The 15,112-nt window shown below is 44.4% G+C and overlaps 1 protein-coding gene across 1 annotated transcript in view; it reads left to right on the top strand.

The window, feature by feature from the left end:
• Window positions 1-8,224: 8,224 nt before the first annotated feature.
• The window catches only part of GADL1 (glutamate decarboxylase like 1), a 110,949-nt gene continuing 104,061 nt past the window's right edge, over window positions 8,225-15,112 (top strand). The window contains exon 1 of the mRNA XM_077302646.1: window positions 8,225-8,435. Coding sequence (XP_077158761.1) covers window positions 8,396-8,435 — 40 coding nt within the window. The 5' untranslated portion in view covers window positions 8,225-8,395. The remainder of the gene's footprint in view (window positions 8,436-15,112) is intronic.

Here is a 15,112-nt window from a genome sequence, read left to right as displayed (position 1 = left end):
TGTTGGTTTTCCACCTTGTTTAAAGCTGTCATCAGTCACTGTTATTGATCCATCATTCCTATTGAAGACTTCTTCCTTGCCATCTTGGATCTCCTTGGAGATATTTTTGATCAATCCATCTAAGAATACTTTGTAATCTTGGGTTTGTATCTCTATTAGATGAGCCAATCTTTTTAACATAGACATGATTTTGACTTTAAAAAAACCCGGCCCCAAACAATTTTACAAGTGGCCAGTAGAGGTCCTCTGTTTTATCCTCTAATGTTCCGGCACAGGCATGTGACGTATTGAAGCCGGTTAAGGCAGGGATTCTCGTACTGGCACAAAGTTCTCGTGAGATTTTCACATTCACTGCTCTTATCTCTATCTCCGAAAACCAAAACAATTACAATAAGAGCTTTTGCCAATTAATTCGAGTTGATTTGAATCCTTCTTCTGCTTAGTTAGGAGAATTAGCCTGCCTCTTAACGAGGTGGCTTCAGGCAGAGCAGAGTAAGAGGAGGGGGGAAACAAAGGGCTTTGATGCAGGAAGAGAGACGGAGAAAAAAAAAGCGAGAGATACTTGCAGTAAATGATGTTTTGGAACTCAGCCGAAGTCCTCCCCTCAGTTCAAAGCGTTCATTTGTGGTAAATCATCATGTAGGGTTGAAGCAGATACTTTAAGATTAAAGAAAGAAAAGAAAGTCCGAGGTAGAAAATGGCAGTCGTCCTCTGGACCTGGAACGCTGACAGCCTATAATCCAGGGAGATATACTCCCTAAAGGATTGGAGACGGCCCCAAGAACTTCCTGGGTAGAAAGGTGAGGTGAGGTTTGCGTACCCCTCCTCTTTTCTGCCAATTGCTTGCACAATTGACCCCTGTCAGGCTTCAGAGATAGCAGAGCAGATGCCCTGCCACCCTCTCAGGACGACATCTTTAGCCACACCCCCAACAATGTGATTGTCTTGATCGGGGCAAACCTTCCACATTACGAAGCGTTCCTTTTATACTGCTAGAATTCGGTGCTCTGAACACTACTGTAAGTCATTGTTAGGGAGAAAAAAAAATATTGTCCTGAATGCACTTTCCTTAAAGCACAAGGGATTGTTAACAATCTCTATAGCACTTTTAAAAGTCCATGGTATTTACAACCTTTCATTCTTCCTTGGAACAATGGTGTGAGAGCATCTTCATAATTTCTATTTTACGGATAGAAGAGTGATGTTCAGAGTAAAGTCCATGCAATTAATCAATGTCTAAGCAGCAAGACTAGGCAAACTGGACCTAGAATGATGCTGCGTCTAACTGTTACATTATGTGATTTTAGCTCCAAAGAAACAACAGCCAGTTTATGAATCCAGGGCAGGCAAAGGCAAAGACAAAGAATAATCACAAACGCCACCAACCCCTACTCCATCAAGGTAGGCCCAAGGGCATTCCCTGCCCTGTCAGGTGTGTCATTGCTAGCTAGCTCTTCTCCATGGGGATTTTAATCTAGAGTGGCTGAGAAGATTTGGGAAACTGATGATCTTGGACCTATACCAGCATTTCAGAGTTCTGGGACGGGATCTACAGGGCTGTTGTTCTGCTATCTACAGGATTCCAGGAAATGCTTCAGGCAAATATGCAAGTGAGACCCAGAGAAGAAACACATGGATCAGACTGGCTTTGGCAAGTGAGTCAGTAGCCAGTATATGCAAATCAAAGCCTGGCACAAGTTGGACTGATGAAAGCCGTTCAGCAATAGAGTCCAAAGAGAGGTACAGGGGAAGTCCACACAGTATAAAATGAGAGGGAAGCTTCCTAATGAGTATATAGGGAGGCTTGAGGTGGAAAGGGGTCAGAGCAGAGGAGAGTAAGGGGTGGACTCTGAGAATAAAAAATTGTTGCAAGGTGATGTCACTGTGGGAACCTCTATTTGGCAAGACAAAAGCACTGTGCCTATGACCTGTTTTGAATAATCCTCATGGGGCATATTGTGCCCCATTGAGTCAGTCTTTGAGAACACCACCCCGAGGTCATAATCAACCCACAGCCCACAAGATTGTATGTTTTTTTTAATGCTGTTTCACTCCTGATCTAAGTCTTGCAGATATAGCCTGGTTCAAGGGTGATAGTACCATTCATGTATGCCTATCTAACTACAGGCTTCACCTGAGTAGCCCAATCTTGTTGGAATGTGGAAGCTATGCAGAGTCAGTCCTGGCAAACATTTAGAGACCATTCACTACACAGAGACAGATGATGGAAAAACACTTTTTTACTGCCATTCATTAGCAGTAAAAAGTGAGGGAATAAAGGAGACATAGAGGTAAGAATGGAATGAAGAAATAATTCACAGACTCAGAGATGTGGTGATGGGGGCACATAAAGAGAAAATAGCTTCTAATGGGGCTTAGAACAGGCTTTCTCAACCAGGGCTTTGGGAAACCCTGGGGTTCATTGACGGTCCTGGAAGGCATTCCTGAATGGGCAGGAGTTAATTACTTTTTATATAGTTTTTAAATTTTTGCTAAGCATTTAGAAGAAGAAGAGTTGGTTCTTATATGCCGTTTTTCTCTACCCGAAGGAAGCTCAAAGCGGCTTACAGTCACCTTCCCATTCCTCTCCCCACAACAGACACCCTGTGAGGGAGGTGAGGCTGAGAGAGCCCTGATATAATCGCTTGGTCAGAACAGCTTTATCAGCACTGTGGAAAGCCCAAGGTCACCCAGCTGGCTGCATGTGGGGGAATGCAGAATGGAACCTGGCTTACCAGATTAGAAGTCCACACTCCTAACCACTACACCAAACTGGCCCTCACATGGGGCTTATCAGGTGATATGGCCAATGATAGGCCTGGAGGGAGTGGGAAGGGGAGGGGCCCCAGGCAGGCATGTCTACAGCTATGTTTCCCAACCATATTGTGCACAATCACATCACTTCTGGGGTTTTTGAAAGACTGAAGAATGTTTCAGGGGGTTCTCAATGGTAAAAAAAAATTGAGAAAGTAAAGAGAGATTGGCTTAGAGACTGCAGGGCTGTACTCTGCTGATAAGAGAAGCTGGTCGATTTTGTGCGTGTGTGTGTGTGTGTGTTTGTGTCGAAGATCCCTGCCCGTAACATGGTCCATGTTTTACAAGGCATCTAATTCAATTTAACTCTAAAACTGAGAGTTGCTTACTGTAGTTGGAATTTGGTATATTAAGACAGTCTAACTCAGTATTGTCTATTTTTAGTGACAACAACTCTCTAGGACCAGCAGCAGAGAAAGCTCTTTCATTCACCAAAATCTTCAACCCAAAATCGTTTTAATGCCAAGGATTGAGCCAGGAATATCTGGCATATAAGGCATGTGCTATACCACTGAATTACTGCTCCACCTCTCCATGTCGATAAGTCTGACACAACTAATTGCCATTTAATTACTTTCAAACATGCTGCAACAACCCATAACAAATATTTGTATTATATCAACAGTAAAGCAACTCAGGCTTCCACTCATTATTAAAGATTAACCTTAATTAACAAAAGTACTCAATTAGGGGAGAGACAGGCAAATGGAAATTAAAAAGAGATAGAAAACTATTTTATGAACTAGCCTGGCATACCTAATAGCAATGTGGAATAAAACACAATTACAAAGGGCATTCTGCCTTAGATCCGCTTGTGTTTTTTTTTCTTCACTTGGCTCTTTTAACCAATGCCGCAAAACCTACTGTTGAGGAAAAGATCCATTTCCATAATCCAGACTGTGATTCAGTTGGTTTAGGAGAGAGGGGGAAAATCCACTAGCTTCTATTATGCTGACGAACAGTGCTACTGAGGCCGTTACAAGGTAGCTCAAAGGGAGGTAGAATGTCTCGTTTGGGATTAATTTAAAAGCATACTGTCCTCCCTAGTGATAAAGGACTTCTGTTTTCTGTATGCTTTCAATCACTTGGCTTCAGTCATATTCTGGGATTCCCCCCCCCCCCACGGACACACAAAAGTACTCATGTAGGCTGTTCCCAGAATAGTATGCCCACTAACTTAGCTGTTCATTCTACACACACACATGAAACTAATGCTTAACTTCATTGTTCAACACCCCACCCACAAGAATGTGGAATGTAAAACTGCCCACTCCTGAATATTTGTTTGTAGGACTTGGGCTACTTTGAATAATGCTTGCTTGGTTACAATGCAGCGTAAGTTGTAATGACTGCATCCACATATCACTACGGCATTGTAGCATTATAGCAGTCTTCATAACTTGGCGATCCTGTGTGGACAAGCCAGCCTACTTGCAAATTATTGCTATAGTGCAAGGGCAGCAGAAAAATATCCCATGATTTATGGGCATAGTCAATGTCACAGAGGGAAAAGAGCATCAGATGGCCATCTAAACAAAGTCATTCAATTTCATCTTCAGTTGTCAATCTATGAAATGACAATGATAGGGATACTGAGCCTGCCTAAATCCCTTGATTATCAGCATGGTTTGGCATGTTTAATTCTTCATTGGAGATGGCTGGAGGTTTGCTTCTAAATGGAGCTTGAGTTACACATCTAAGAGCATTGTCTTGGAACAATATAGCGAGATCCTGTGATAGAAGAACAAACTGTGCTATGTGAAACTAGAGCTGAAGGGTTACATTTTGGAATGTCCTCCTGCAATTTTAGAAACTGCAAGCAGAAAAACAGCACAGCATGCAAACATAAAGGAGGAAGCTTTTTCCATGCAGAGCTTGTTTTCTACTTGCATGACGATTTTTATGCTAAGGAGTATTCAAAACTGGGATCCACTGTTTCCAGTTGGAAGCATCATAAGCTGTTCCATAAGGCAGAATCAGACTACAACTTACAATCCGTACCATGTTATAGGGAATCCTATTAAAATATATCTGTAAAAACTACTTTATATTGTATAGAGAAAAATAAACAAGAACCTAGTGGCACCTTGAATTAGAGTTCCATGTGCCTACTGGCAGCTGGGAAGAATAATTTTTTATTTTAAATTCTGGCAACAATGGTGTAAGCTCATTTGTAAAAAAAAACTAGAAATTTCGGTTTTGGCAATTCCTTGAAAGGTGTGACATCACTTCCAAGATTTCCCGGAAGTGATGTCATGTGATCACTGACAGTGCTCCCCCGTTCCCAGTCTCCCTCTGGTTGCCCCCCAGCCTTGCAACTCTACCTTGAAGACTAAAACTTTCAGTATACATTCTTGTGGACCACTGCACACTTCTTCAGATGCTCTGGTCTTCAGCCTATGGTTTGTGATCTCCGAGTAGAATGCGAAGCTTCACCTATTGGATGGGCTGCAAGTACATATATCTATTGCTGCTTTTTAGGACTGGCTGCTGGTGCGCATGTATGGAGAGCATGGCACCACACCTTCTGTTTCCTTTCAAACACTTGCTGAGAGGAGCAGCAGGACAGAGTGGAGGATTCCTCCATGGCTCTTAGCCATAACTAGGTTTCTGTCTCTGGTACACCTTCTGGTGCTGAATCTGTTTCCTGTCTCTGGTTCTCTGGATTCGCTGCCCAGAGAGCCAGCTTGGTGTAGTGGTTAGGAGTATGGACTTTTAATCTGGCAAGCTGGGTTCGATTCTCCACTCCCGCACATGCAACCAGCAAGGTGACCTTGGGTTCACCACAACGCTGATAAAGCTGCCCTGATCAAGCAGTAATATCAGGGCTCTCTCAGCCTCACCTACCTCACAGGGTGTCTGTTGTGGGGAGAGGAAGGGAAGGCAATTGCAAGCCACTTTTCCTTTGGGTAGAGAAAAGTGTCATCTTCATCGTCTTCTTCTGCTGCTGCTGCTGCTTGGGGGGGGGGGGAGGCTGAATGGGAATGGGTCCCAGTTCCAGAGAAGAGGTGGTCCCTTGCTCTAGTTTACCAAAGCTTATGCAGGAATGAAAACTCATTCGTCTTTCAGGAGTTATCCTACTCTTGTATATTTCTGCTGCAATAGACCAACACAGGGAATTGTTCCCCTGGAACAATTACAGATGGGTAGCTGTGTTACTTTTCCGTAAACATAAACAAAACATGAATTCAGAGGCATGTTAAAAAATGTACCCCAGCTTCAGTTTTCATGAGTCAGAGTTTACTTCATTTTACGTACTGGAGTGAATATCCATTAGGGTGATGCATTTATAGTCACAACAGAATAGATTTTCCCCACACATATACCTTTCTGTTGTGACTATAAAAGCATTGACCTCATGCAGGGCTCACTAACCTCTTCTTTACTGAAAGCTATTTCTGAGAAATGGAAAATATCCCAAGCTACTTTCCTCCTCCATCATGTAACCGGAGTGTGTTTTGTTCTAGAAGCAAAACATTAGACTTAGAAGCACACCTAGGGTTGCCAGCTCTGGGCTGGGAAATTCCTGGAGACTTTGGGGGTGGAGCCAGGAGTAGATGGGGGTGGGACGTTAGTAGAGAAAATACTATGGAGTCCACCCTCCTAAACTGGGGAATTGTTCGCTTTATTCTGGAGATGGTCTATAATTCCAGGAGATCCCCAGGTCCCACCTGGGGATTGGCATCCATAAGCATGCCAGGAATGAAGTAGAACAGAAGGGTTATGAAATAAAAGTTTTTTAAAATGCCCAGAGCACATCTTTTAGTGATCTTTTCCTCAGTCCTCCAGGGAAATGAATAAGCAACTCTTCAGCAGTCTTCTAGCATTGGCTCCCTATCTGGTGAGCAGGGTTTGATGCAGCCAGTTGAGTGACCTTGGGTCAGTCACAGTCCTGTTAACGCTGTTCTCACAGAGCTGTCATGTCAGAGCTCTCTCAGCCCCACCTACCTCACAGAGTGTCTGTTGTGGGGAGAGGAAATGGAAGGTGACTGTAAGTCATTTTGAGACTCCGTTGGGTAGTGAAAAATGGGGTATAAAAACCAACTCCTCTTCCTCTTCTTCCAGAGGCCCTTGCCTTACGGATACACCCTCTAGTGTGTATGATGATCGGACTCCCAGCAACTTGTGCTGGAGTAAATATTCTGAGGTTTTTAGGTGCCACTGGCTTTCTTATTTGTTTCCCACCCTGGAGGACTTGCAAGAGGGTGCAAGGGCTCAAAAGAAACTGGACCACTGCTCTAGATCACACAAACTTATGGTGGAGTACAGGACGTTAATTTGAAGGTACTCCAGGGCTGTAATAAACTAGTACAATAAACCCTTTGGTTGGGGGCCATCTCTGGACAGGGAAATTCCTGGAGATGTCAGGGCAGTTTGAGCTCAATAAGGCTTTGATACCATAAAACCCACCCTCCAGAGGAGCCCAGCAGAACTGATTATGTGCCCTCTGGGGAACAGCTGTGCTTCCTCAAGATCATCAGGTCCTGGAACAACCCCCCCCCCCAAAAAAAATCCATCTGAAAACAATCATGACCTTTAAATATAATAATGAAGACAATAATAAAGATAATAATAGACATTTATTATTGCCAAAATTATATTTATTAATGCCAAAATTATCTAACTTTTATTGTGCACAACTTGTAAACTTTAAAAATGAAAAGCATCAGTACACAGCACATAGGCTATTGCAAAAAGAGCATCATGTGCACTATAGAAACCAATAGACCTGGCACATTTCAGCCCTGTAGTAGGGTCTTCTTCAGAGGTCTGATCTGAACCTATGCATTACATATACCAGGGGTAGTCAAACTGCGGCCCTCCAGATGCCCATGGACTACAATTCCCATGAGACCCTGCCAGCGAATGCTGGCAGGGGCTCATGGGAATTGTAGTCCATGGACATCTGGAGGGCCGCAGTTTGACTACCCCTGACATATACCAACTATGCATACCAGTCAATAAAAGCACCAAAGCAAGACCTGTAAGGTAACAACGTCAATCAATGGGGCAAGATGTGTATTTATTTAGTTCGAGCCCAAAGGCTGCCATAATATTACAAAAATATTTTTTTAATGGTGTGTTCTCTTATTAGTCACAGTGCATTCATCGCAGCAAGTAAGCCATCGGGTCCCGCCTGGAGGGAGGCAGCAACACTGGGAACGACCACCGCGAACGCTACACCGTCCGGGATACTCTGCCCGTCCCTTTGGGGACTGGGCTCCAGTTGCCTGCGAGCGCCTCCCTCCCGCCCTCAGCTCACCCGGCCGGACCCGGCTGCAGACGGCGGCTCGGGGTCGCGGGAGGTATTTATAGCCCTGCCCAGGTGGCAGCAGCTGCCGTCGCCTCCGCCGGGCTGATCCGCTCCGCTCCGCGAGCGCCGGCGCGCGCGGCGGGCGGAGCCAAGCGGCGGGGCGGGGCGGTCTCGCGCGCGGGGGTGGAGGTGTGTGCGCGTGTGTCCGCCCGCCCGCCCAGCGCGGAGCCCCGGTGCCCGGAGACTTCCACCTGCAGCCATTTGTCAACGGCGACGGGACCGGCGAGCGGCGACGGCGCGCCTCGCTCTGCCCAGGGAGACGCACCAATGAACGGCGACGCCGGCTGCGAAGGCGGGATGGAGGAGGGTAACAAAACCACCAACCCCCCCCCCCCTTCCCCAAACCCTGAACAAAGCATCTCTGAAGCGTTTGCCGGCTCCCCCCCCCCTTCCCCGAGAGGCGCGCGGCCGAAAGCGGGTTGGCCTTTCCCTATTGGGGAGGATGAACGAGCGGGGGGCGCGCCGGCGTCGGATGGCTGGTCCTCCCCTGAGGCATGGCCGGCCGGCCGCTTCTTTGTTCTGGGCGGCCCTTGGGAGAATTGCCCGCTCCCCTCGGCGGCCGCCTCACCTGGGCAGGTTTGCACCTGCCCGCCCCGTTCGCTCGCCCGGCTCGCAGCATCTTCCCCCTCTGGCTTACTAGCGCGGCGGGCCGGTGCAGGCGCTCGCCTCCCTTGAACTCTCTCGCAGGGAGGGAGGGCGGGGTGAGCCCCAGGGCTCCTGCTCCTCCGGTGGAGTGGCGAAGGGTTCTCTCTCTTTCTCGCTATACTTATCAGTTGTGACCACTGACGGGCTTCTAGCAGCGTAGACGGCTCCCTCAGAAGGGAGCGGGGAGGGAATGCCCTTTTTAAAAATACACCCAACAACAACAACAACATGAAGACTTTGGCACACGGTGCATAATAATTTTAATGAGGGTGAAGAGTGGCCCAAAAGCTATTGGGGCAGGAATTAAGGAAGAAATCAAACGGGGGGGGGGGGGGAGTCAGCCACACTTGGGAGACTTACAAAAATGATCCCAACGTTATGCCGGAGTAAACTCTGTTAGTCTTTTAAGGTGCCACTGAACTCCTGCTGTATTGTTGCCGCTACAGCCTGATGCGGCTATTCCTCTGAAATTCTCATTTTAGGTCTCTCCATATTTTTTAAATGCTTAGAAATGAGGTGCACAAGGTGATGTCCATAAGAAAATAGTGACACTGGAGCGATGCTCCGGAGGTTGGTAAACAAGATCACTTTGGAGTATCTGTTGCTTTATCAACAAACTAAGTATGGTTCCTCTGAAAAATTATTTGGCTTACGTTGCCCCATAGCCTGTGGAACTGGAGCCACAGTCCCTCTCCATATTTGCTTGGAAGGAAATCACTTGGTAGGGTTGATTTCTGGACAAATGTGGAGCATAGAGTTCCTATTGTGCAGAGTAGAATGAGAATTCAAACCTAGGACTATTCTGCATATATGTTGAATAATGCACTTTCAGTGTGCTTTTGCAGCTGGATTTTCCTGTGCAGAACAGGAAAATCTGCTTCTAAGGTGTGCAGAATAGCAACTGGTGCTTCCAAACCCTAGTCTGGCACTCTGCCACACCACACCGGCTGTACTCGATATTGCCCTTAACTTTCTCTGTCTTCTACATTTACAGCCTTTGCAAACCTTCATACTAACATAAGGGTTTGTCCACCTATATCATGCTGAATAACCCAAGTTCTCAAGGCGACTCAGCTGAATGTATAAAACCACAACAAGATCTTTACAATAATTAAAATAAAACCCAGCTACAAGTCAAATACCATGGGATTACGTATATACAAACAGGGCCCATGTGTCATAAAACAAAACAGAACAAGGGATTTATATTTGGTGTTCTCAGCCGCACTGATGCTCATGGTGACTCCCAGTTTTCATAGGAAAGCAGTGTAACTATCAATAAACAATTGTAATCACCAGCAGTAAAGTATTTAAATGTTGAAATGAAAGCAATACTAAACAGTGGAACATCTCACAGGGATTTTTTGTTGTAAAAATGGCAGAAGCACAGACATTGTTAAAAGCACAGTTAGCTGCAATGTTAAAAGGAAGAACAGATTTTAAGTTTTTAGATTTTTCTTTCATGGAAATTAGGAATAAAACCATGTCCTTTACCTGTGACCCGCAGCTTGAAAAGATCATATGTTGGCATATCTTACTTCATGTTCAGACTTATATTTTGGAATGTTGTAAGACCAAAGAGCTGTAGCTGTTAGCTAAAAATATCAATGTAGACTGTAATTAGAGATGGGCTCAAACCAGAAAATGTTGGTTTGGGGTGTCTACAAACTGAACCCCCAAACCAAACAGTCCCAAACTAACTGGCTGGTTCAGACTGGTCTGTTTCACTTTTCCCCACTTAGAAGTGTATACATGGGGAGAAAGCAAAATCAGTCAGTGAAATGGCTACTAGCCATTTAAATCTAACTGCTTGGTGTGCTTGCTGATCAGCTATTACATTTAAATGGCTGGGAGCCATTTCATCAGTTGTTTTCACTTATTCCAAAAGTGGGAAGAACGAAAGAGGCAATTTAAATGGCTGACATGGTAGTCTATGGGCATCTGGAGAGCCACAATTTGGCCACCCCTGATCTAAGGACTTCGAAGCAGGAAGCAAAACCAATTGGTGAAATGGCTGGCAGCCCTTTCATTGGTCAATTTTGCTTCCACCCACTTGGAAGGGGGGAAGCAAGTTGGGTTTATCTTAATTGTTTATCTTAAATATTTATATAAATTGTTTATCTTAAATATTTATATCCTGCCATCAATTAGTGGGTGTCTAACAATAGTAAAAGCACATCATTTCAAATTAAATTTATAAATCATAAAAGCAATGGGCAGAAGATTGGATAACAGTTTAAGATCAGCACTTGAAAATTGTAGACAGTTAAAATTAGCTGGTACTCAGCAGGAGTTAAAGTAGCATAACTACAGTCTAGATTAAAACTAGCAAGATCATTAACAGATAAAAACAAAGTCATCAGCAGCAGGATGAGGGCAGGATTGTAAGGGGTAAAAAGAGAGGTCTAAGAGTTTGGCCAGTTAATCTTCATGCTAATTCTGTGCACCCACTTTGAATGCAGCAGTTTCATTTATAATGTGAAACTCCAAACAGTAAATAAAGTGTCATTTCCTGGCACATTTCTCCAGTATTTCACAGTTGGTTCAGATGCATCAGTTTGATGGTATTCTCGTTGATACTACCCTTCCTGGACAGTGAATTGGAAATGGATATTTTAGACACGTTTTATAAAATTCAGGAGTCTGGCCCTGATGGTGACTGAGCACTGCTATTACTCTCTGTTGGCTAAATTCATTAGGTGGTAATATGTCACTTGCAAAATCCGTTTCCATTTACTTAGAGGCACATTTAAAACACAGACACACTTTAAATGAAAAGGGTGACTATCAATGAAATTCTGTACAGAGTTATTCAACCTAATCCCATTAAAGTACGTTGGTTAAAGGTAAAGGTAAAGGTAAAGGTATCCCCTGTGCAAGCACCGGGTCATGCCTGACCCTTGGGGTGACGCCCTCTAGCGTTTTCTTGGCAGACTCAATACAGGGTGGTTTGCCAGTGCCTCCCCCAGTCATTACCATTTACCCCCCAGCAAGCTGGGTACTCATTTTACCGACCTCGGAAGGATGGAAAGCTGAGTCAACCTTGAGCCGGCTGCTTGGATCGAACTCCCAGCCTCATGGGCAGAGCTTTCAGACAGCATTTCTGTTGCCTTACCACTCTGTGCCACATGAGGCTCTTATAAGTTGGTTAGACTGGAGTAACTCTACACAGGATTGCCCTGCACAGATCTTCCATGGAACATGCTAACTATTAGGCCAATCTTTCTCAACCAGGGTTTTGTGAAACCCTGGGGTTTCTTGAAGGCCCTGGAAGGGTCAATCCACTCTCCACTCCCCAAATGGCCAATGATAGGCTGGAAGGGGGTAGGAAGGGAAGAGGCCCGGGTGGGCATGTATACAGCTATGTTTCCTAATAATATTCTGCATGGTCATGCCACTTCTGGGGTTTCTCAAAGCCTGAAGGCTTTTTCAGTGGTTTCTCAATGGTAAAAAGGTTGAGAGAGGCTGTTCTGGGCAGATAGCTCATTAATCACAGCTGCTCTGTATTTCCGTGCTGTCTTGTTACAACAAATGCATCCATTTCTACCTGGAAAAAATTTGCATGTTCTATACGGGCCATATGCAAAATGTATGTGTGTCATCAAAAGTCTTTAATTTTAGCTGGGATTCAGCTGAAATTAATTTGTGTTAATTTCCCTATTTTGCTTTCTTATATTAGTAAGGGAAACTAATGAGTTTGAAACTGAATGAAGAAGGAAAAAGAAGCTAGGTTCTCTCTAGCTGCGGTGGCATAAATGACTTATAGAAATATTTTCACATGAGCTTGTCAGAATTGGTAAGACTCAGTGTGGCTTAATGCAGCTCCCTTATATGGGTCAGGTCTCTCAGATGGGTCTTACAGCCCATCTGCAATGTCACAAGCCTCTAGGGTTGATGCCATACGTTTTTTGACGTTTTTTTGGAGGATCTTTGCTAATGCCCATATGCAGATAGCAAAGATGCCACTTAGAAGCAACAGTGGGGCAAAGTGAAGTTACTCAGTGATGGAGACTTTTCTCCATGGCTTAGCCCTTGGTATGATACACCTTCTGGCTCATAGCTTGTTTGTTGGTATGCGTGCTGCCCAGGTCTTGATTTCCATGAGGTAATAACTCTTTGACACCCTTTATCATGCCACGTGACTAATGTCACGCAGATGTAAAGTCACAAAACTTCTTATCATATGCCAGCAGCTTGAGGGGGCTCATCCTGCCTCCCTCTCTCTTGTTCTGCCTGTCTCTCTCAAGGCTCTTCTACATTTCAAGGTTGTTGTGAGCATGAAATAGGAGCAGCATTTAATGCTAATCTGAACTCCTGAGAGGAGAGGTGGAATAGAATGTAATAAAAAATAGGGTCCGTTTACTGAGAACTCCCTAATGAAGTTAAGTAGACCTTGCAAGGTGTTTCTTGAGTAGGGGAATTTTCCAGTGTAGGGGAATTTTCCAGCTTACATTAGGTAACCGCATCTGTGCAGGAATTTAATATCCTTGTTCCAGGAAGGTCAGTCTTGCGAGGTGCTAAGCATTTCACTCTATTCAAGCATATGCTTTACTTCAGAATTTAAATTGTGCACTCAGTCTGATAAGAGACCTTTCATGAGACAAGTTATATTTTATTCACCCAAAGCTTGTGCTTGAGGCTTGTACTTTAAGGACAAATGTGGATCAGGTTATAGAAGTGACCTTTTCCATGTAAGCTTAATATAGATACCAGCAAAACTGGAATTTGTATCTCTCCGTAGAGTGATTCTACTGTAAGGTGACCAGATTTTAACATTGGTAAAGTGGGACACCATTGACCAGGGGGGGTTCTTGATTTAAAATTTGGTCTATATGGAGCAACAAAAAGTTTCATAAAAAAGTTTCATGCATAGAACGCAAAAATAGTATTGTAATATATATATTCTTTATATATATTTAATTTCAACATAAGTACAATTGGCCAGGTACCCCCAGATGTCCCTCCAAAAGTGGGACAATCTGGTCACCTTATTCTACTGTAGTCTGAAATTCACTCTTCTGGCTTTAAAGAACGAACTGGTAGCTGTGAAAACACCAGAGAGCCCAATCCAGGCTCCCTGCTACCCCTTGTCACTGTCCTCCATATTACTTTGATTCTGAATCCTCAATGGAAAGTACTTCCTAGATGTTAGTAGGTATAGATTTTTAGGCTGATGCCCATGTGAATGAAACTTAGCAGGTTGTAACTTCCATACGGAGGCTATGGGAAGGACAATTTGGACAGTTTTGCACTGGAATTAGCTCCAGTTTGGGGATACATGGAAAACTGCAGAAATCATTCAGTCATCCATTTGTCCATAACAAAAAGGGAATGCCCTTTCCGCCACTGAGAGGTTACTACTGTGGGCAGATTTCAGAGCATTGTGAGTAATCTGGGCCACAGACATTAATGGACATAGTGACATAAAGTTGGAATTAGGTGTGTGCAATTTTGTTTTTCATGTGTTCCTTTTTTTTGGTTCAGGAATATTGTCCAAATTGTCCTTCCCACAGCCTCCGTATGGAAGGTACAACCTGCTAAGTTTCATTCATATGAAAAAGTTTTGGGATTCCTGGGGGGGGAACAGAGCCCAATACTGGTAGAGTATTTAGACCTGTGATTTCCCAATCTTTTTTTAGAGCCAATAGACCTGACCCCCCCCCCAAAAAAAGAAACATGGGGGGGAACAGTGACAAAAGCCACTAAAAGCATCCAAGAGGCGGCTCAACTGGGGCTCTTTTGGACAGTCCCTTTAAACTGGACTGCCCAAAAGAACTGGCCAAGCAACTGCTCCCATGGGGAGAACTCTCACTGCAGGCTCAGTTGGGGCTCTGCTGGGCAACCCAGTTTAAACCAGATAGTCCAACAGAGCCCACCGATCCTGTGGGGAGAACTCCCTCTGTAGACTCTGCTGGGCTCAGCTGGGCAGCCTGGCTTTGCCAGCAATTCTCAAATATATCTGGGATTGGACGGGGGATTTTTTTCCTCAGTTCTCCCAAAAAATCCTGGATATATTTGGGAAGCCAAAATATACCTGAAAAATACCAATGAGGTATATATAATTTCAGTTCAGGTAAACCAAAATGCACATTCCGAATAAGCAACTCGAGAGGCAGGGCTAAAACGGTCTGGAATAACAGGCAACCCAGTTTCCAACACGAAAGCAAGAGATATTTTTTGCCAATACTTTATTGAATGATGGTGGGAACGGTTCCTGCATCTCCTATCCATGCCTCTACCCATGTCTTCCTGTTAAACTACTTGCTGACCCAGGTTACAGGGATGAGATTCTATCCAGGTTACCTGGATGGAATTGTGGTCGCCACTTATCATGAATGT

The sequence above is a fragment of the Paroedura picta genome, chromosome 11 (assembly GCF_049243985.1).
Source record: "Paroedura picta isolate Pp20150507F chromosome 11, Ppicta_v3.0, whole genome shotgun sequence".
NCBI classification, from domain to species: Eukaryota; Metazoa; Chordata; class Lepidosauria; order Squamata; family Gekkonidae; genus Paroedura; species Paroedura picta.
This window is presented reverse-complemented; position numbering and strand designations above follow the sequence as displayed.